The sequence below is a fragment of the Aptenodytes patagonicus genome, chromosome 1 (genome assembly GCF_965638725.1).
Source record: "Aptenodytes patagonicus chromosome 1, bAptPat1.pri.cur, whole genome shotgun sequence".
Classification (NCBI taxonomy): domain Eukaryota; kingdom Metazoa; phylum Chordata; class Aves; order Sphenisciformes; family Spheniscidae; genus Aptenodytes; species Aptenodytes patagonicus.
The window spans coordinates 122,283,947-122,306,370 of NC_134949.1; the positions used below are offsets into that span (position 1 = coordinate 122,283,947).

Sequence of the window (22,424 nt, forward strand, 5' to 3'; positions counted from 1 at the left end):
TGTGCACCTCTCCGCAGTGGTAGAAGCCGGGGGAATCGCTCGCACGTAAGCGCAGGCAGTGGGACTGCCCATCCCAGGGAAGGCCAAACCTGCCTCGTAGCCTCATTTAATAACAGGAGGTGATAAGTGGGCTGGAAACAAATGTATTAAACCCCCACAAAGAACTGGTGTTTTCAGTTGGCAACAGTAATAGCTTGAGAAAGAACCCTTTTTACTCTGTGAATAATAAAACTGCTCCCCTGGCCCGCAAGTTTATGCTGGTTTTGATCAGGGACGCTGAATGTTGTGGTACAAGTAGTGGCATTGGCATCTTTGGTGCAGGCCGGATCCTGAAGTCAGGAGATAAACCTTACCTCAGGTAACGTTCGTATTGCCTGCAGCGGGAATTGCGCTCAAGATCAGGCTTGATGCTGTGCGTCATCTGACGTCTCTTTATGCATTATTTATTCATCCACTTTATGCTGACCTCCCATCTCCTGTCTTCCCGGCTGCCAGGCTGCGTGCTGAAAACGCTCTTTAGAGGTGATGAGCATCCAAGCAGCCAGGCATCACTGATATATTTTAAAACACAGCACCGATGAACAGCTTTCCAAACCTGTGGGGAGGTTCGGGTGCTGGGTATGCTCTTTCTGGAAAGGGGAACGCGGCCGTGGCGAACGTGGGGAGGCTTCGGAAAAGCTGGGGTGAGCCGACCGGGGCGCGGGTGATGTTCCCCCCGGCGCTCGGAGGCGGTCAGCCCCCTCGGCCGAGGGTGAAGCCCCGCAGCCCGGGGCGGCCGCCGTGCCCGCACGCCGCCGCGCCCCGCCCCGCCCCGCCCCGCCCCGGGAAGGCGGAAGGGTTTCGGGGCGGCCCCCCTCCCCCGCCTGCGAGGGCAGCGCCCGGTGCCATGGCGCGGCGACGCCGGCGGCTCCGCTGCTGAGGGAGGCCCGCGCCGGGAGCCGTCATGGCCGCCGCCCTCCGGTGCGCCCTCTGCAGCTGCCTCCTGCTCTGCGGTGAGTCCGCCCCGGGCCTGGCGGGGGGCGGCGGAGGGACCCGGCCGGCCCGGGCGAGGGCTCGTCCTCCCGATCCCCGCCTCGCCGCGGGGGGGGGCCGGCGGCGGGGCCGAGGGCGGCGGGAGCAAGGGTCGCTAGAGGCGGCCGGCTTCGTTCTCCGGGGCTGCGCTGCCCCGAGAGCCCGGGGGCCGCCGGTGGCGGGGTCACAAGGAGCTGGCGACCGCCGGGGGGGGCGCCGCTGCCGCGACGAGCCGAGCGGCACCGACAGCGAGCGAGCAGCCGGCCGGGAGTCCTCCGCCGCGCCGTAAGGGGAGCGGGGAAAGGCCGGCGGCAGCCCGCCCGCCCTTCGCGGGGGACCTTAGCTGGGGGGCGCGGAGGGCTGCCGGCGGGATGCTCCGCTGGCGGGGGCCCAGCTCCCGCTTGCCGACGCGCTTTTCTTTCCCCGAAGGCTGTACCTGTGCTGGGAAACTGGAACTTTCCTTTTCGGTTTTGGACACCTGTGCAAGTCCCTGTGATGAAACGGGCGTGTGGGAGCGAAACTGTGCTCTTCCAGGCACAGTAACCGTGAGCTGTGGGAGCGCGGGTGTAGCTGTGCCTGCAAAGCCCGGCACAAACTGGCCTTCTCTGGCAGAGCTCGTGCTGCGCCGGGCACGGCGAGAGCACTCGGAGAGCGGCCACCATGGCCACTGTCGTGGTTTAACCTCAGCCGGCAACTAAGCACCACACAGCTCCTCGCTCACTCCCCGCCGGTGGGATGGGGGAGAGAATCGGAAGAGTAAAAGTGAGAAAACTCGTGGGTTGAGATAAAGGCAGTTTAATAGGTAAAGCAAAAGCCGCGCACGCAAGCAAAGCAAAGCAAAACAAGGTAATTCATTCACTCCTTCCCATTGGCAGGCAGGTGTTCAGCCATCTCCAGGAAAGCAGGGCTCCATCGTGAATAACGGTTACTTGGGAAGACAAATGCCATCACTCCAAACGTCCCCCCCTTCCTTCTTCTTCCCCCAGCTTTATATGCTGAGCATGATGTCACACGGTATGGAATATCCCTTTGGCCAGTTGGGGTCAGCTGTCCTGGCTGTGCCCCCTCCCGGCTTCTCGCTGGCAGGGCATGAGAAGCTGAAAAGTCCTTGACTAGTGTAAGCACTGCTCAGCAACAACTAAAACATCGGTGTGTTATCAACATTATTCTCATCCTAAATCCAAAACACAGCACTCTACCAGCTACTAGGAAGAAAATTAACTCTATCCCTGCCGAAACCAGGACAGCCACTTAAACTGGCCCGGGCCATGCGCTTCCCAAAACAGGCCGTACCTAAGGCTGTGATGTGAGCTGTGCACAAACCTTTCATTTACAAAGTACAAAACCACAGAAGTATTTTCTCATCTCTTTGGGTCCACAGTGCTGAATAAAAAACTTTACCTGGAGGCTTTTCAAGTAGAAAACGCTGTCAGGGAAGCGAGCCTTCAAAAGAACCATGCTTTGTACTGGGGATTTACAAGCCCACCTCAGACCTTTGGAGGGAGCTTCCTCAAAGCGAGGGCAGCACCCTAGAGAGGGTCCTTTGTAGCGAGGACCACGTCGTGCGAGAGAGGAGAAATCAGATGCCTCGTACTAGCCAGATTTTTTTTCAGCTGGGTTGTTCACGCTGAGTCTTTACAGCCTGTTACCTGCACCCATCTTCCTTAGCGTTCTGCATACCTGGGATTTTGCAGGTAGGAGAAGGTGTGGTAGCAGGAGGCCAGAGGTGCTGCAGAGGGGCACAGCATGTGCATGGGCAGAGATCTCTGAAGGCGAGTGTGGTGACACTGAGGGTGGTGAAGCACTGGCACAGGTTGCCCAGAGAGGTGGTGGATGCCCCATCCCTGGAAACATTCAAGGTCAGGTTGGACGGGGCTCTGAGCAACCTGATCTAGTTGAAGGTGTCCCTGCCCACAGCAGGGGGGTTGGACTAGAATCATAGAATCATAGAATCATTGAGGTTGGAAAAGACCTCTAAGATCATCGAGTCCAACCATCGACCCAACACCACCACCCACTAAACCATGTCCCTAAGCGCCTCATCTACTCGTCTTTTAAATACCTCCAGGGATGGGGACTCCACCACTTCCCTGGGCAGCCTCTTCCAATGTTTAACCACTCTTTCAGTAAAGAAATTTTTCCTCACGTCCAATCTAAACCTCCCCTGGCACAACTTGAGGCCATTTCCTCTTGTCCTATCGCTAGTTACTTAGGAGAAGAGACCAACACCCACCTCGCTACAACCTCCTTTCAGGGAGTTGTAGAGCGCGATAAGGTCTCCCGTCAGCCTCCTTGTCTCCAGACTAAACAATCCCAGTTCCCTCAGCCGCTCCTCATAAGACTTGTTCTCCAGACCCTTCACCAGCCTCGTTGCCCTTCTCTGGACACGCTCCAGCACCTCAACATCCTTCTTGTAGTGAGGGGCCCAAAACTGAACACAGTATTTGAGGTGCGGCCTCACCAGTGCCGAGTACAGGGGCACGATCACTTCCCTACTCCTGCTGGCCACACTATTTCTGATACAGGCCAGGACTAGATGACCTTTAGAGGTCCCTTCCAATCCAAACTATTTTATGATTCTATGATTCTCTGAGTGCCCGAAGCGGGTACCGGTGAGGGCACGTATGCACAGGGATGGCATCTCTCAAGGAGGTCTGGGTGCAGGGGAGCAAGCAACTTCTGCTGTCATGATGTGAAGTGCGTTTGAGTTGATTTGTTGGGTGCGAGGGTAACATTGTGGGAATTGAGTCTGTGAAATAGTTTTTATTTAATCAGGGTATAGATTTAAAACTCTTGTCTGCTAAAGGTGGGTAACTGACACGTTCATTTCATGTGTTTATGCATCAACTATAGACATATAAAATAGGTTATTTATCTTAGAACATACGTCATTAGGTTTTACTCCTGTGACATTTAAGCACTAATCTGATCTGACAGGGTTTGTTTGCATTGATCACTTGTGTTGCAATAACGGGCCAAAATTCTATTTTAGCTTCAATACCAACAATTATTTTAAAATAATTAAATCATAATAGTAATGGACTGTTCATCAATACTACTTTAGGGTTTCCTTTATTCGGTTTCAATAAAGCAAAACGACCGTGTTTTCATCGCTTGTGAAGAGTGCCAATTAATGATACGTTTATCTGTGTGGTATATTTAATAGCTCTCTTGCCTTCGAAGGTATTTCTTGTTTATCTCTGTTTTTCAAAAGCGTGACTTAATAACAGAATGAGTAAAGCATTTTAAATGGCAATGTTAATCCATGCAGTGATGGTATAAACATGCTTACGGTGGATTTTTTTAGAATTATTTCAGTCTTATACCCAGGTCTATGTAGAAAGACTGTTCATGTTCCTCTTCAGAAAAAAAAACCCACAACAAATCAATCCACACACCCATGTTATTTCCGTAGTGCTACTGGAGCACTAATTAGAAAAACTTGATTTTGACAATGTCGGTGAGAGTTCGTGCACGTAGCCTGATGGGCCCTAAGTCTTAGGCAGTAACAAGTCAGTCATGCTTAAGAAATGATGATATCATAAAGGCCGTACTTACTGGAAATAATTGGTGCTGGCTAATTTGTTTTTGTTGCATAAGCTCAGGAGGAACGATAGGCATCAGGATTTAAATTAATTATATTAAAGGCTGTTTTAAAAAAAGCGTCTGAGGCAAGGAAGAGAAAGAAGGCTGTATTTAAGTTGTGGATGACAAGTCGCTGGAGAAACACATACTAAAATGTTTGTTTGTTTTTGATTGCTCCCACAGTATCTGGAATAGTGCCAAAACCCCAAAACGCAAGAATTATTTCAGTTAATTTTCGTAGCATTTTACAGTGGGATGCACCCAGGTTTCACAATGGGAACATAAGTTACACTGTCCAATCTAACAGGTAAGTCTGGGGGAGCTGTGCTTTCTTTAATTCGCGTTTTATAGCTGCGTGTGTTTGTGATGTGTTTCCTTTTTCATAGGAAGATCAGTAGCTGTCCCTTTCCTTTAGCTTGTGAGAGGCTTATCTTCTGAGCTAAATAACAGGGCGGAGGCATTTTCCACACATTTCATGCCCAAGGCAGCTCTGTACGTACTTTTTTTGGAACCAGAAACACATTTTAACGCCTGTCATTAGCTGCGTGCATGGTTTTTCTCTATCATGTAGCTGGTACCTGCGATTCAAGAGACTTAGTCCCGCTGAGCGTTAGGACCTTGCCTGATCTTTCACTCCAGCAGCATTTTGTGCTCTGCCACCAACGCGGCCAGCTTGCCTGCGCCCTTAGTGGAAATGCCCGATGAACTGCAGGCTGGTGGCTCGTCCGTTCAGAGCCTTAAACTTAGGACGCATTTTCTGAGGTCTCCTTTTGTCGGTTTTGGTGGGTTGATTTAGCTTTCATTGGGTTTTGCCACTGTGTCCTTCCGAGCTGGTCTTTCCCGTTGGGAAAAGTGGTCCGTGCGGCTGTACCGAGGAAGGCGGCCGCTTCCCCAGCCCAGCGGTGGGCTCCCTGCCTGCCTCCGTGCCTGACAAGGAAACCATGTGATGGGCCAGAGGTCTCGCGTTCCCGCTGAAGGTCGAATTCTTTGGCCAAGACAGGGAAGGATGTAAAGCGGAGACGATGGCCCCCACAGGCGGGTGCCTGCTGAGGAGAAATCCCCAAACTGAGGGTACGGGCCATCTTAGTCAAAAGAAGATTTTTCTGGGTTCTGGTAGCAATTACCTGTTGATCGCTACGTTCCTAGCTGGGCTTTTGGTGCAAACCAGAAAGAATATCATTTATTATACGGTTCCCAGTCAGTTCTCAGGCTCTATTTTCTCTGGCTTTTCCTTATATGCATATCGTAAAGACAGTCCTGCACAAAGTCCGACTTAGCAAAGCCGTGCATAGCGATATTGTCTTAATATTTGCAGACTTGTCTGATAACTACCATCTGTTGGATGGAGTTTTGTAACCACTGTCAAGAAAAGGGCATCTATTTACTGAATCGTAATTTTAATCTCGAACTTTATCACAGATTTACAGATGCATATAAAATACTTAATGTGTATGTACACACCAGTAATAATGTTTCTTATACACTGGATTTTTCTTGTTCATGAGTCATAATTGATTGTTTTAAGAGAGATGTGCCTCTTTTCCAGTTAATTGAGAGGAAAGACATTTAGTCAGTTATAATTTACCCATCATATATGTTTTGTTTCTCTTCCATACAGCATCAATTTCCCTGGAGAGACATATGAAAACGTGAGCACAAACTTGAGACTCACAGAGTGTGACATCTCTTCTCTGTCTGTGTATGGAGACTACAATTTACAGGTCAGAGCCGAGTCAGAAGATAACCATTCAGACTGGGCGACCGTCAGATTTAAGCCAATGGATGACAGTAAGCCTTTTTCTAATCTTCCACAAAAAATATTGTCTGCTATTGATGTACCTTTACAATTTGCCTCCATAAGAAAAGCTGCAGCATGCAGATCGCTTAAATTTAATTACATTGAACTATAAAATCTTAGTTGTAACACTTCCATTATTTGAAGGCAGAAGTTGCTGTCAGGAAGCATAGTAGGTTCATTATTATAGTAGATGTTAGTACTGGTACTTGAAATACCTTTTGAGGAGGTTTTAAAAAAATTTATTTTTTTCCCTTAAAATAAGGCTTCGTTTATATTTCTTAGCCAGGGAGAGCTTTTCTTCAAGGATTCAGACTTCCTGTATATCTAAATAAGTTCAATTACTTTCTCCTTCATTGCTATGTCAGGCAAAAAGCTTTCTTTTTATTTTTTTAATTAAAAAAAATTCACAGCGAAAGATGAATTTTTACTCAGAAATCTTCATTTGCCATTCTCTTAGTGAGGCTTTACAGTCTTTTGTGAGCGATGATTTAGACATTGCCTTGCATTAGAGTGCACAACAGAGATGTTAATCATGTTGCTGTCACCTGAGCTTGGGAACGAGGGAGTGGTTTTTACCAATAGGCGTCCTTTATTTGTACATTCTTACGCCACTCATAAGCAAAAGTGAAATTATTTTAGATTACAAAGTTATTGTTACCCAAGCCTTTTTTCTCCTCACAGCTGTTAATACAAAACCATGCAGGAAGCTTCTGTTACACCTCATCTTTGAGAAAAACTTTTAAAAATCCTTTTCTTGTTCAGCCTTCATTTGCTTGAATTTCATCATTCTGTTCCTTGGATTTCAGAGTGTAATTTCACAGTTTACAGCCTTGTTTTCCAAAAGGCTTTTATTGGTTATCTCTCTCCAAAAGCATAATGTTGATATAATTTGATCTGCCTCGAACAGAAGCACTGAAACATAGCTCAGAAAAAAAAAATACAACGTTGCAAGTATAAATTACAGCCAAAAGAAAGTGTAATACAAAAAGTATGGATGGATTTTCAGAGCCGAGAGCAAACGTGTAAATCATTAACAGAGTTGTAGTTTGACGTAGTGTTTGAAAGAGCGTGCGTGTGGCCTTCAGAGCAGGCTTGGCTTTGGAAAGGCAGCTTATTCCTGAACTGGGGAAAGCTGGATACAAAACTACCTGGAAAGAAAGACCTGGGAGTAGTGGCCAACGGACCAAATCTCTGAGGAGGACATGAGGATTTTTAATGTTGTCATAGCTGGCCTGAGCAGGGCATCATGATAAAAATATCTGATATTCCTTTCTGTGTTATTATTTCTGCTAGTGCTTTTGTAAGAAATTCCACACTGTATTGTAGGAATAGCCTGAGAAAACCAGAGTAACCGAGACCCTTGTCACGTTATTTTTTGCAAGTTCAGCAACATATTCATGAGCATTACATGAATGCATGGTCCAGCAAGTAGATCTTTTTTTTTAAATTAAAGAAAGACATATTTCTAGAGGAATGCAAAACTGTCTGTATATTGAGCTCTTCCTTTCTTAGACACTTGATAGCGTGGCTGTAGCCAGGCAGAACTTGAGTAGAGGCAGCCAAGGCAGAGTTGTTTGTTGGCATTACAGGAGACTTTAATGGAGAGCTCATTGCAGACACAACGTAGTTGGTAACTAAGCTACTCAGGAATTAATTTAGGTAGTGGCACAAAAACGTAATAAGGACCAGCCATTTTCAAAATACGAGAATATAATATTCAGCCTAAGGAGCTCAATCTTCAAGACATGCAGAAATAATTCAAATGTTTCAGTTTTTCAAAGTGATCACAATGAAAGAAACATTAAATCACTTCACTAGAGGGTCTCCTCAGAAAAGACAGATGTTGCAACAGCTTGGCCCAGAAAGAGAAGTGAGTGATAACCTATAGAAATAGTCCTTCCTCTCTCAGGAGTCACCACAGCTGGCAAAAGAGAACTGAGTTAATTTAGCTATGGGAAATGTAGTCTGCAAAAATATCTGTTATTTAACTGCAAAAATAAATCCCTTTCAAGATCAGTTCTATAAGGAAAGGATTTATTTATGCCTGACCCGTGAAAGGAAATTACTTTCTTCTAATAGGTAAAATCATTTGAAGCGTGAATCGTCACAGGTCGTGTGAAAATGTCAAATTGAAAACAATGTGAAACTGAATTCCTTTCTTTCTTCTCTTCCACCATTCTAATGTATAGCAGTCGTTGGGCCGCCTGATGTAAAAGTGAAGTCTGAGTCTGGGTCCCTGCATGTGGATTTCATAGGCCCTTTTGCTGAACACGAACATGACAAGTGGCCTCTAAAGCAATATTACGGCTCGTGGAATTACAGAATACTGTACTGGAAGAAAGGCAGCAATACAGAGGTAACTTCTGCTTCCTGCATCTTGTGACTCCATGACTTTGACATATGCTTTTCTTGGTAAAATACCGTACTGATGAAGTTCCGAAAGCTAACAGTACTGAAGTAAAAATGTATCTCTACTAATTACAGTGTAATAAAGTCTAGTCACTACAACTGGTACTCAGAGCAAATGGCAGGTAGCTGTGTAGTTAAACAGTAGCATGGATATGATTTGCTCTTTCCATAATTAGAAATAACTGCTATGTTATGAGAATTTATTCCCTCAGTTTAGTGATGATTTATTTGTGGTGCAGCCTGCCCCACCAAATCTCTGTATTTCACACATACAAGGAAGGGTAAACTCAGAAGCTGTAACGTCAGCAGTATCTGTGATCATGGTGATAAGCTGACTTAGATTCAAATCTCATGTCGTTCAAGTATTTGTGCTCTTTGTGGGACTCTGGGCTTTGAATACCACCATGGCTGGGGCCTTATCTTAACTGTGGTCACCTTCACTTCTTCAATTTCTATCAGTTGTAGTTCGCTTTCTTCCTCTCGTGGACAGCCTCTTCCACAGACACGCCTGTTATTCAGCTCAAAAGACTTCTCCATACAAAATGCATGGAGAAGGATCATAAATAATATATTAATTATAGGGTCATGAGTTCTATTACAGGAAAAAAGGAAGCCCTTTACCAGAAGGTATCAGTCACAGTATAATTAGTGCTTTGTACATCGGTACAATTTTCACATAATAGGACTCCACTACATATAATTCTGATTTGTATTTGTTACCCTGCAAAATTCTTTGGCATTCAATTCCAGAAAATGAAGGATCATCATTTCCCAAAAAACAGACTGGTTTTCAATTCCCAAACTGCAAGAAATGAAGGTATTTGTATCAGAAACAGTGTGGCCAGCAGGAGTAGGGAAGTGATTTTCCCCCCGCACTCGGCACTGGTGAGGCCGCACCTCAAATACTGTGTTCAGTTTTGGGCCCCTCACTACAAGAAGGACGTTGAGGTGCTGGAGCGTGTCCAGAGAAGGGCAACGAGGCTGGTGAAGGGTCTAGAGCACAAGTCTTATGAGGAGCGGCTGAGGGAACTGGGGTTGTTTAGCCTGGAGAAAAGGAGGCTGAGGGGAGACCTCATCGCTCTCTACAACTACCTGAAAGGAGGTTGTAGCGAGGTGGGTGTCGGTCTCTTCTCCCAAGTAACAAGCGATAGGACGAGAGGAAACAGCCTCAAGTTGCACCAAGGAAGGTTTAGATTGAACATGAGGAAACATTTCTTCACCGAAAGGGTTGTCGAGCACTGGAAGAGGCTGCCCAGGGAAGTGGTTGAGTCACCCTCCCTGGAGGGTATTAAAAGACGTGTAGATGTGGCGCTTAGGGACATGGTTTAGTGGTGGACTCGGAGTGTTAGGTTTATGGCTGAACTCGATGATCTTAGAGGTCTTTTCCAACCTAAAGGATTCTATGATTCTATAAATTTCCATAGGGATCAAAGAAGCAAAAGGCATAGACTGTGTAACTTCATAAGTTGTTTTTCAAGTGGATGCTTGCTTAAAATGTTGAAACCTAGCTAGAGTCTTCTCACCCCTGAGAAAGAATCTGTTACTATGTAATGGGGCATGTTGTAGGGATTCCTATACTCTGCAGGGACCATATAGTTACAGGGACATAACCAATCATGCCTCTAAACAGCAAGTTGCATCTGCTGTCAGTCACCTAATAGCTTCCACAAGCCTTTTTCTTTCTCTGTCATTTTCTTTCTTTTGTCTAGATCATCCATCCTACTTGCTCCATCTCAAATTAAATTATGTTTGTCTGTGACAGCACTCTTCGTTGATCTTATTTGGTTAGGCAATTGTTTCTCTCTGCAAGCAGATCTCATTTATCACATCTCTGTAGGCCTCTTTAGCCTAAAACTTCATTAATGCTGCTAGAAGCAGCCAGAAATTCAGTGGTGTGAGTGGTCTCGCACTCTAACCACAGGTGAAATCAATGTAGACTTATCAGTTATGTGACATAGGCAGGGCATTTCATTCTGCCTTTAAAAGCCTCATTCATGTTGCAGCTATAACTGCTAGATTTGTGCTACTAAATGTAATTTTAATTACTTAGCTAGTCCATTCAGTGGACTCATGCTTTTCAAATTTTTTGTATTCTTCTCTGTTATTAGGTAACTCACATAGATACTAAACATAACTCTGAAATATTATCTCAGTTGGAGCCGTGGACAATATATTGTATTCAAGTGCAAGCAGTTATCCCCGAGTGGAACAAAACAGGGGAACTGAGCGGAGAGCTTTGCGAGCAGACAACCCACAACGGTAATACCTGGTGCATCGCAATGGGACACGCGCTGTAGGGAACTAGGAGGTGTGCAAAGCCATTCAAAATGAAAATCGGCGTAACGTGTAAACCTTCCAAAAATGGATGTGTTTGTTACTTTAGCATTGTTTGTTTGGTCGTTAATATGTGTGCACCTTTGGAGCGGAGGAGTTGGAAACGAAGTGAAAACTACAAGCAATATAGCACCGATGGCATGATGCTTTACTTTGCCTCAGAGGCCTGAAAATGAGAGTTAAATGGACCATAGGCTCTTCACTGATCACGCTGTGTGCCTGAATTTCTTTTACTATTAGCTGTATTCATTATCCTGTGAAAGCCTTTGTTCCGTATATCTGTAACTGAGAAAGGAATTGGACCCTGTGTTGCAGTCTGCTTCATCTGGCGATATTGCCAGTGTCTGTCATGAGGCCAGGTCATGATGCTCTTTCTCTGTGACACACAGCAGTTATTAATCAATAGTATAAACAATTATTTTGTTTCGATGCTTTCCTTTTCATTTTGAAGGCAGTTAAGTACCAAAAGCGCTTTCCTTTCCAGCCATGCCACCTTAGCTGCTGTCTGTGGAGTCCAGCAATAACCACCACGTGGCCTGACCCTGTCGTCTTAGCAGGGAGCTTTATGTCCCTAGTTAAAAGAAAGGATAGAGTCCTAGATACTGTCTTTTTCACAGGTATAATGTGTATTTCAAGTAACTTACACCCTTGGATAACTTGTGGAAAATCAGACACCCAATTTGATGAGGAAGCCATCTAGGGGGAGGCTGGGGAAGCTACTGGGCTGACCTGTTTCTCACACGTTTTTCCACATAAAATGTTTCCTCATATATTTTTCCCACATGTATATTATCTGCATGCACTGCAGTTGAATTGCAGGTGGGTTTTGGTGGTGGTTTTGCTTGTTAGTTCGTGGCTAAAACAGTGCTTAGCAAGCGTAGGTCGGTTTAAAACATTTATACAGTGATGTATGGATACATTTTCATTCCCATTGCCTGGTGTGAAATCCCCGTGCGTGAGACAATTTTTTTAAAGGCTCAGTAGTTTAGAATTTTACAGACTTTTATCCCCTGCTGTCTTGTCTTTGCTGCCATTTTTACACATTTCTTTAAGAGAAAAGTGGAAGCCTATACTCCAGTAGTGTTATGTGTCAACTCCTACGCTCCTGAAACACCAAAGAGTGTACAATAGCTTTTTACATTATATCACCTTGTGGGTGGTTCTCTTGGTCTTTTTTCCTTTAATCATTTGCCTCGTAGTGCGTGTAGAATCACCAGTACGTGTAACTGTAAATGTCTAAATATGATGGCTTGTAAGCTTACTTTATTGAGAACTTCCTCAGCCTATTCAGACTAAAGATTTAAGAGCTAAGAGGTATTTTGCATCTGGAAACAAAGACTTATGTTTGCAGTTACAATTTTGTAATAGTTTGTGGGGTTTTTTTAAATTCCATAGAGAAAGTGATAATTTGAAAAGAATATATTCAGAAATTAATAATCACAGTTTAATTTTTTTTTTCTTGTCCCTTGCAGGTGTAACTCCTGTGTGGATAATTGTGACCGTTCTTATAGGATCAATGTTGGTCGTTGTAATATCTGTTCCTGTTTGTTTCTTTTCCTTTTTGTATCTATATCGACTCACCAGACATGTTTTCTGCCCTTCATATATTTTCCCACAACACTTGAAAGAGGTTTGTTTTCTACCTAACACAGTTAAAATCAGACTTTTCAGCAGAACCGTCTGCCCTTCAAAGGCCCTCTGTGCCAAAACCTTTAGAGCTTCTTTTATTTTGCCTTCTTTCATTTGCATCTGATTGTTAGCCATGTGTAAAATGCAGACTATTCTGAACTTTCAGACTTTAGACCTTAAACTTTTAGTTTTAGACTCTAAGAAGCAATGCTGGTTATCTGTTGTTATATAGTGGTTGTGTATGGTAAAACTTGCTCTTCTGCCAAACACAAAAAGCCGTTCAAATAGGCATAAATGATGAAGTCGTGAACTTTGGAAAAAGCTGACAAAGGAAGGTACTTTTCAGTATGAGAAAGGTACTGGAAGTTAGTTTATTTAATATTCAATTTCTGGCATTATAAGGTCATAAATTTTGCATGAACGTTACCTCAGTTTTTTCATCATGTTCTGTGGCGCTGCGTAGACATAAGTAAGAAGCAGTGAATTGAGACTTCCTTTTGAAGTATACCATTGTATAATAAACTCTGAAATACCGTCATTCTGAATTGTTCTGCACAGAATGGTCCAAAATATTTAAAAGCTGAACAACTTAAAAACTTGGCATAGACTTTTAATCCTAAAGCAACTGCCTAATTTGTAATATGAAGCTCCATATGGCTTAGAAACAGGATCTTTTCTTTTGTCTTGAAGTGAGAGAATAACAGGTGTTAACCTTCAGTTCCTCTTTTTAGATAGTGAACAACTGAGCTATCTGTCTCTACTATCTCATCTTAGACTTAAAATTGCACACTTGTTCTCCTGAAACAAAGTTCTTTCGCAAATATAATAATGACTTTTAATGTAAGTAAATAACGTAGTGAAATCTGAAAATTCAAGATGAAATGAGAGCAATGAATGTTAGCCATTCCTGTCGGGGAATACCACTGACCCTGTTACCCACATAGCAACTTAAAAAGGCTGTATCAGAATCTCCTCCAAGAAACAAGGCTATACAGAATGTTACGTACGCTAAAGTTAGCAACCTATACTCTTCTGAGTTTCTTGCAGTTTCTCTGGGTCTTTCATTTGGACTCATTTAGAGTTCTGTAGACTAAGGCTTTGCAGCTGACTTAGCAATCATCTCGTGCTTTAAGTTGAGCACATGCTCAGCACACAGTAGTTTGCTGAACCTGGAGCTCAGCTGTTGGGAAGGTAGCATTGCTCTGATCAATACAGGATATGGTCAAATTTCAATTTGCTCACAGCTTTCTCACAAGAAAGGGAGAATTTTCATTTTGTGCTAGTGGGTTATAGTGGTTAATCACAGTAATCAAAGGTTAGTCGTGCTTACCTAAAATGACATTTCTCAAAGGCAGTAGTTTCACTACGTGAACATTTGAGGTTGCAGGTTACTGACAGAACATTTCAAATCACGGTTTGCTAGAAAAAGGTCTAATAGTAATAATATTAGTATTTATTTTTGTAATTACAGTGAACAGGACTCCTGATAGAGCAGCTTGTTTCTTATGTAAAATGCACTAAAGTAATAGACAGGGGTCAGGTCACAAGAACAAAATGTACTCCTCCAGCCACTACCAATAAAATGAACTGCCACTTCAGCTGCCAAAATGAGTGGTTGACATGTTATTACTGTGTTGAGTAGGTGTGCTGTTCTTGCGTTGACATTCAGAATACAGTCATGACATGCTGCGAAGTCCATGTTGATTCTTGAGGCCGGTTCCATCTTATCAGCAGAACAGGGAGTGGGAGGAAGTTGTGCTATTTCGGTACTAAAGTTAAGTCCTCTTTCTCACTGAACTGCATAGCCCCGCAAATCTCCCTCCCTCTCCTTTGCTTGACTAAATGGTTATGGTTTATGTTGACATTTAAAGCATGACTATTTGACGTCTGAGCAGGCAGCTCTCTGAGATGGCAGGAACAATTCACATCTTTTGGAGCTATTTGACAAATCTCTCTGTGAACTCCTGCACCTACAGTCAAGTCACCGTTTTTAGGTTTTCATAGAATCATGGAATCATTAAGGTTGGAAAAGACCTCTAAGATCATTGAGTCCAACCAAACAAAACCTAGGTATTTTATTTTTTTAAGAAAGTTTATATTCCAAAGAAGTCACTAACCCCTGGGTTATCTTCTTGCAAATAAAGGCACTTTCGACTTCCTTCCAAGCCTTGCACAGGATGTTAAAGCAAGCAGAGAGATTATTACATTGTCGCCACTCTGGGACTTCTAAGGATTGAGAAAGCCAATTGATGCGTGGAAAACAATATAAAACATATTTCTAAGCAAACAGGATGGTATGTCTGGTGCAGCCTAATTCTCGTTTCCTCTTTCCTTCACAGTTTTTGAGCAAGCCTCCCAGTGGTTTGCAGTTTTTTTCTCCACTCCCGCAAGAGGAGCATCTTTTTTATGACAAGCTAACTGTCATTTCAGAAGAATCCAAAAATCAAAGCGATGAGACAGGGGATGAGGCCAGCAAGACAACAGAGCACCTTCAGGACTCTGAAGAAGAACATTCTGATTCAAGAATAGTACCAGCTTCAGAAAAGGCCTAAATGCACTCCTCATACTTTACTCGGACCAGAAGAAAAGCAAATGGGCTGTTGAGTTTATCTTCTTCTTGCTGCATTCTTAAGACAGTAAAAAACCATATACGAAAATGTGTACAGAGACTTTTGACAGAATCATATTTTTTTTTTTTGAAGTACAAGAAACTTGACTATAAATGAGGAATTAAATGATACGTAATTTTTGCCACTGTTTGTAGTGGCTCACTGTTAAGTTGTAGCAATACCTAGGACTGTATCATGACATTAATTTAAAAAGCAAATGTCATATATATATATATATAATACTAGTTAATTTAACTTTGATGAGCTATTTATTGCAAAAGCTAATCAAAATGACATATTGTGTAAAGTTTATAAAAGAAAATCATATATTATAAAGAAAGACCTGATCTGACTTACTTTTTTTTAATGAGAAATTGTGTGTATTTCTTAAGGATATCCCTAGTGGCATAATCTTTCTATTGAATATTTTTTTACCTGATGCAAAACTGTAAAGTTATTATGATGGTACGAACTTGGTATGAATAAACCAAACACAAATATTCAGTGTGTTTTGCACTGCAAGGTGTTACTCATACTTCATCACTAAGGATAACGGGAACGTACCAGTGCACTGCCGGATAGCCCTCTATGTTCAGGTATTGCTCAGTCCCCTGAGCCTCTGCCCTGCAGTTTCTATGGCTAATTAAATTTTGCCTACCTAATCCAGAGGCCACTGAAGTCTGTGGAAAACTTCGCAGCTAAAGTGGGAGTTAAAAGGTAGGTTCATTTTATTTATCTACTGATACATATTCTTAACTGAAAAAAAGTAAATCCAGGTTGATGTGACTCCCATGCTGCATAACACAATCTCACCTGCATAGCCCTGTTCATGCATGTGAAGGTTACGTCCACACCAACATCAGGGCGTAAAGTGTGACCTTTGCACAGGTCAGACACTCGCAGGTTTTGTGAGTGATGTGAATTTTTTTGTGTGTATTATTACATCAAAACGAGAGTGAAAAATTAAATTCTGTCAGCAAAAGTAACTTGCCATGAGTGAAGTTGTGTGTAAAACATAACTTGATGTGGGAACTGCAAAATTTTTGGCTATGGTTTTAAGGTTTGTTAATTAATGTGTAAATATTCACTTCTTGGGAACTGTTGCAGGAAGAAAACATAAGGAGAACAGGCACTGATTCTTTGTACCACACAGCTATATGTAATCTGCACGGTTTTTCTGCACTTTTTAATTTTCATCATATTTTGGTTTAATGTGGAATATGGAAAAAATGGGGAAGCATTTTCATTTTGGTTTTTTTTAAGGCATTTTGTTTCACCGGTGCTTTTCTTCACCTCTCGCCAAAGCTGCTCTGTGAGTGCTGATCCTAATGAAGGCTGATGTCCTGTGTCTGATACACCCTTTCCACCGTAAAAATTCAGCTCCCTGTGTGTTCCCTATCCCTCCTTCCACAGTAGCAGCTTCTTCTGTATATTCTTTTTTTTTTTTTTTTTGGCTTTCAGAAAGGCAAAACACACATAGCATAGCTCATATGACCAATGCATGTGCTGGTTGGCTGGCCAGCTGCTGTCAGAAGAGAAGAGGGTTGAGATTTCCCTGCCTTTTCCTCGCTCTTTTAGTAGAGCTGCTTTCATCTATTCGGCAGCTGATTTTCATGGAAGAGTGGGAAGTCTATCAAATGTGGCTGAAATCAATCAGCTGGTTCAAAGGTTATGGTGAGGGCACAGATAAGGCAGTCCATGTGCTGTGCCACTTCATTACAGGTTCATTGGTTAGCCAAATTGGGGGAGAGAAAAAAAATAATCTTGGCTATTCAGAGATACAGTCTTTTTCGATTAAGCAGGAAGAATGTGTGCAAGAACATCGTCTCTGAAATTTTGAGAGGTTGGCTTCTCCCATTTACAAAGAGGAAGTGTTTCCCCTCGTGTATTTGCCAATACCAATTGTTGTACTATCACATGAGAGGAGAGGGAAAGACTCTGTTCTCAGAATTCTGCTTCCTCTTTCAACACCTCCAGACACATGGGAAAAGGAAGGATTTGTGCTGACCGCTTTGTTTGTTTAACTTTTCTTTGATGTGGAATGCAGTGTCTTTAAAGAAACAGCTGTTTTAAGTTCATGTGAGCCCATCTTTAACCTACTGTCTATATCGTTGTCAAAAAGCCTTTATATAGTCAATTCCAAAATGAAAAATATATTAAGATTCCAGCTGCACCACGACTAGCATGAAATAGGAATGAATTCCCCAACTCTGCATCTCAATAGGTCTCTCAAATTTCCAGAAAGTCCGGAGACCTGTACGATCCTAGCAAAGGTTCAACCCCCAACCATACCATGCTCCAGTTGTCTGAGGACATCAAGCTAACAGAGCTGTTAGACTACACCATTGCTAGTGTTATTCTAATGCACATAACTTGGTAAATAAAGTTAGGAGACTATATGCCACACAGAGCAGAACTGAAGGCTCCAGTGCAGAATATATTTAATAAAGATCATCCTGAAAGGGCAGAGAGACATTCTGTGAAATCCTGATTCGATTATCTGGTGCCAGAAGTCTTATTTCATGTAGAGCTAACCTTGTAGTCAGGGCATCCTCTAACACTGATGTCTGCTTGCTTGTCTGCTCTCCCTTCGGTCATATAAGCATCCAGCATGTGCATTTGTGCAGTGTAGAAAAGCATCGTTTGTATTCCGGTTTATAAAGGAATTCAAAAGTAATGTTAAATAATGATTTGACCTCGTGGAGGACTGCGATTAATGCTTCATTGCTGACTTCTCACCTCAGGTTAAATCGCTTTGCTGCATTCTCCTTATAATTCCCTCAGTTCTTAAATGAGGATTATGGTTTGCAGATACTGCAGTGATGGGAAAGACAGAAGCCCCCTAAGTAAGCAGACGGACATCGTGAGCATAACGACAGAGCAAGCAGGAGAGGGGTAAGGCCTGTAGCTAGCACGAATAGCACCTGAAAAATCTCAGCAAGGCTGTTCAACACACTGTGAGGAGGACAGGGGAAGCTGTACGTTCAGTGACCGTTAGAAGACAGATTTAGCTTGCTGAACCAGGCAAGGCATTTCTTGGATGATTCTCATTTTCTTTGCTAAATATCACTCTTCTGACCTCAGAAGAGGGTTTATGACTAAAAAGACAGTTATAAGCTGTCCTTCAGAGCTCCTACATGTGCTGCTCATTGAGACCTGACTTGTGGTAAACGTGGAGCGTGCTCACCTCCAGGCATGATCCACAGCAGTTGAAGGAACCTGCCACAGACAAACAAGGTTCTTCCTCCACACATAGAAGGAACTTTATGTAAAATTTCAGGCACATGATATGAAGTGCAAATACAGAGCAGCGCAACAAGAATGGAAAGAATTCACAGCACTATGAAAAGGGAAAGCCCGTCTCATTTTTCACTTCTGACTTCTCACCTCTAATGTATTTTGTTCACCTCATTTCATATTAACCTGACCCAAACCCAGCTAAGCCATTAATGTCTACAGCTTTTACTCACACATTGCTAAACAACTATTCCTGGGGATTTTGGGTTTTTCCAGTGTTTTGTTGTTTAATGGGCTAAGACCCAGTAAATGGGTTACAGTTAGATAAAAGGACTAAGTGACAAGGGGTGATGTATTCAGAAACCCTAATTCTAGCCCCATAAGGCCAAACCCTCAGGCTCTCCCAAAACAGTAGCTCCTTCAGAAGGCAACTACCTGGGATCCTTCTCTGGAAGAGCGTCTCTTTCCTTGATGGCTACAAAAAAAACCTAGGCTACTTTTTCCTCTTAGGCAAGGTTAGTCGACACAAATACCTCTCGGACATCTTGTACTCCTTCTTTCTGCTCTGCAGGGAAGTCAGGAATCTAGTTGTGACCGGCACTGAGGCCGGGCATGGCTAACGTCAGATATCGCAGTGCCACTTGAGAGGAATTAAAGCTGATTTTTACTTTTAAAGGTCAGCCTTTCCTAAGAGCTCCTAAAAGCAGTCCAGATTTTTTTCTTCAGATTGACCTGCAGTTTGGTTTGCTTCAGAGGTCTTCCTGTTCCAAACTGAGTCCTCACGGGATAGCATTTGTAGGTGAGAGCCCTCTTCTTCAGCCACAAAAGCCACAGCTTCACTGGGATGTGTAAAATGAGCCAACAGGCCTGGGGACAAGGTGTAGCCTCTGGCTGTACAAATGGGCTGCATGTCCCCACAGGTACCCCAGGCAGTACACGGCACCTAGTGCCTCTTCAGAGAAGCAATAATTTAGAGAAGAGTTGATCTTGAGCTAAGCTTGTGGAGACTATGATGAAAATGAATCAATAGAATAGGTGAACTTCTAACTGTGTTATGATTTAGACTTCAAAGTACGGAAGTATGCTGCTAACTTTGGCACAGCGTGCCAGGAGTTTTGGCAAAGCGATGAGTAAAACAGACTACTTTGAAGACCTGGGAGTTATTGGAAAAATATTTTAGACATGAAATGCAAAGCAGAGCAGGATGATTAAGGAATGGAGAAGTGGGGAAAACTGAGGCAGAGCTTGTGGTGAACAAAACAGATTGTAGAAGAGGGCAATAAGGTAGGACAGTAAGAGAAGGAACAGGAGTTTAGCAGGTTCTGGTCAAGGGAGTGGAGTGAGCATTTCAGGGAGAAAGGGAACACCGGAGCCCATGGCCTACCAAGGGACTAGGGATGCGATCGCCCACCAGCTCCACATTTTTCTTTTATCTCTCCATATTGGTAACTTCAGTGTCTTCCCTCCCCAGCAGGTCCTGGAGGCATCAGGGAAGGCTGGCTGGCTGCAGAGTGCAAATCCACATCTGCTGGCTGCCCGGCCAGAAAGAGTCCCGCTGAACAGCATAGCCAGAAAGACTTTCAGGAACTTCAACTCTACATCAATGACAAGCTCTTGAAAAAGCTTTTAAACAGATTCTTAACCAGAAATACAGCATAAGAATTTGTGACATTGTTCGCCATTTTTTTCTGAGGCGGGTTGGGAAATAACCATTATTACTTGGCAAAATGTAATTTTCTAGTAATCATTAGTTATTGAATAAGTGGTATGGAGTGTCTGTGCAAATCAAGGCTCCTTTCCCTGATATTGCACTGTCGTGAAAAAGAAAGGTGAAAATAGCTGTTTTACAGAAAGAACTGTGAATAATCAACAGGCTTAGCTGACTGTCTGCATGCAATAATCTGGAAGTTGCTCATTTGCACTTCCTAATATGGAGTCCTTTCTTATTTCTTCCTTACAAATTGGATTTCCTTAAGTTAATTTTGCATGCTTTCAAGAAATTATTGTAAAAGACTGAAGGCATGGAATGATAATGATATAAAAAAGACAAATGAGAAACCACTGATGAAATCTTACAGAGGAAATCCTGGCTCCAGCAGCACTGATGTGCATTTACTAACGCTAGGATTTCACCCTGGAGAAAGCACCAGACCAAAGAATCTGTTTAGTAACTTTCAGCTCTTCCATTTTCCCATCAACTCTGACATCATGTCACTCAAATATTGTCTCTCATTTCTACTCCCTTCTCTCAGCTCCTGTTGTTTACATTACACTTTTTAAAACTAGATTGCAGGGACTTTTTTATCCCATCTCTGTGAGTAGCGTAGTTACAAAGACAATGTAAATCACAACTGGAGCTTTGCACATGGGTTAGATTTTCAGACATACTGACATAATGGTACAACCAGGCTCTGAAACTCACCCTACAACTTGCTGATCATTATGCAATGTTATCTATGAAGATGAAAGTTGTAGATGTACTATAGTTAGGCATTTTGAAGATACTAGATAGGTCTCCACAGGCTGTAAAAAGACAGGTTGACAGCAGGCTTTCCACATTCTTTCAGCCTGGTTGATGCAAATTATGACACCTCGGTCCTTCAAAACCTAATGTGCTGTTCTGACCAGATGCCTGTGTTTTATTTACCTGAGTTTTCTCATGTGCTGAAAATATTCAGCTGTTTCATGGCTAAAAACATTTCTGACACACAGAATTATATCTGTCCCAAACCCAACTTTGTTCTTGTAGATCTTAGGGTGGAGGGTCAAAAGAAAAGGGCAAGAGCTGAACCTAAGGGTCTTTCGAGAACTTCATGAGTGTGAGAATAAAATACTAATGCAGGAAATATCCTTTGAAATAAACTTAATAATAAAGTCCTGTGGTGTAGCGCTACCACCTTTATCGTTCCAGCTCTGAGCCTGACCTTGCTCATTGTATCCTGCTCCTTTCCAAAAAATTAGAAACTGGTGCCTGCGGTGCAGTATATCCAGAATACAGCAAAGGTGAGATCAGAAGGGTGCACAGAGCAGGCAAATGGTGTGTCATCTCAGCACCAGTATAGGAGCAGCTGTGAGAAACAAACAACTTCAGCTCTTGTCTGAGGCCTTCCGACTCTTATGGAGCAAGAGCCACTCTCACAACTCCAGAAGCCTCGCATCAAAGCAAGACCTTACTCACATTTTTCCTAAGGAGAAAGGGCACTTTGCTACAGCAACTAATAAAAAGATTAAGACTGGTGTCAGGCATTGTCCTCCTTACCTTGGAGGACTCACTTGCTCCTCTGCTGGTGGCTGAAGCCTCTAACGGAACACCTGGACCACATGGAGGAATTCTTTACCCCTTAAGAAGCTGCAGAAGAAAAGGAGGTGGGGATTGCAAGGTAGAGAAGCACCACCTGGAAGGCTTAAGTTAGCCGATGAGTTCTCATCTCAAATTGTCGGAGTTTCCCTTTGTTCAGTGTCGACGACGGAGCGGGAGTTGCGATTCCGGAGTAATGACAGATCTCAATATGAGTATGGTCATTCTCCTTTATTTACACTTATAACAGGGCTTATATAGTTACCTACTATGGACACGCGCTACCTGCAGCTTGCAGATAGGTTACAGCCTTGTGTTCACGCGCATCTATGCTCTAGCAGATTGGCCCGTTCTTTCTGATCATGCAAAATGCCTTCATGGTCTTTATCTTGTTTTTCTCCTTCCAGCTGCACATTCCTCTCTCCGTTATTTTCTGCTTAAGTGCCTTGTCATGCCAGGTGGTGCAGTGTTTGCTCATTAAAATCAAACTCAGGAATGTCCGTTAGTGAGACTC

The 22,424-nt window shown here is 43.2% G+C and overlaps 1 protein-coding gene across 3 annotated transcripts; it reads left to right on the forward strand.

The window, feature by feature from the left end:
* The first annotated feature begins 891 nt into the window (after positions 1-891).
* Positions 892-15,879, forward strand: IL10RB (interleukin 10 receptor subunit beta). Of its 3 annotated transcripts, none has more exons than XM_076353221.1 (7): positions 892-992; positions 4,780-4,903; positions 6,215-6,384; positions 8,584-8,750; positions 10,912-11,062; positions 12,610-12,767; positions 15,106-15,879. In XM_076353221.1, the coding sequence occupies exons 1-7, from the start codon at positions 944-946 to the stop codon at positions 15,316-15,318; spliced, it is 1,032 nt and encodes a 343-aa protein (XP_076209336.1). In that variant the 5' UTR covers positions 892-943; the 3' UTR covers positions 15,319-15,879. The 3 variants fall into 3 exon arrangements, with proteins under 3 accessions (XP_076209336.1, XP_076209328.1, XP_076209318.1); XM_076353213.1 differs by lacking the exon at positions 892-992 and adding an exon at positions 1,981-2,025 and having other exon boundaries at positions 8,587-8,750; XM_076353203.1 differs by lacking the exon at positions 892-992 and adding an exon at positions 1,987-2,025.
* The last annotated feature ends 6,545 nt before the right edge of the window (positions 15,880-22,424 follow it).

Coding starts and splice junctions, on each gene's coding strand:
- IL10RB (XM_076353221.1), top strand. CDS start 944: ATGGCCGCCGCCCTCCGGTGCGCCCTCTGCAGCTGCCTCCTGCTCTGC. Junction 993..4,779: donor CAGCTGCCTCCTGCTCTGCG/GTGAGTCCGCCC, acceptor TTGCTCCCACAG/TATCTGGAATAGTGCCAAAA. Junction 6,385..8,583: donor ATTTAAGCCAATGGATGACA/GTAAGCCTTTTT, acceptor TCTAATGTATAG/CAGTCGTTGGGCCGCCTGAT.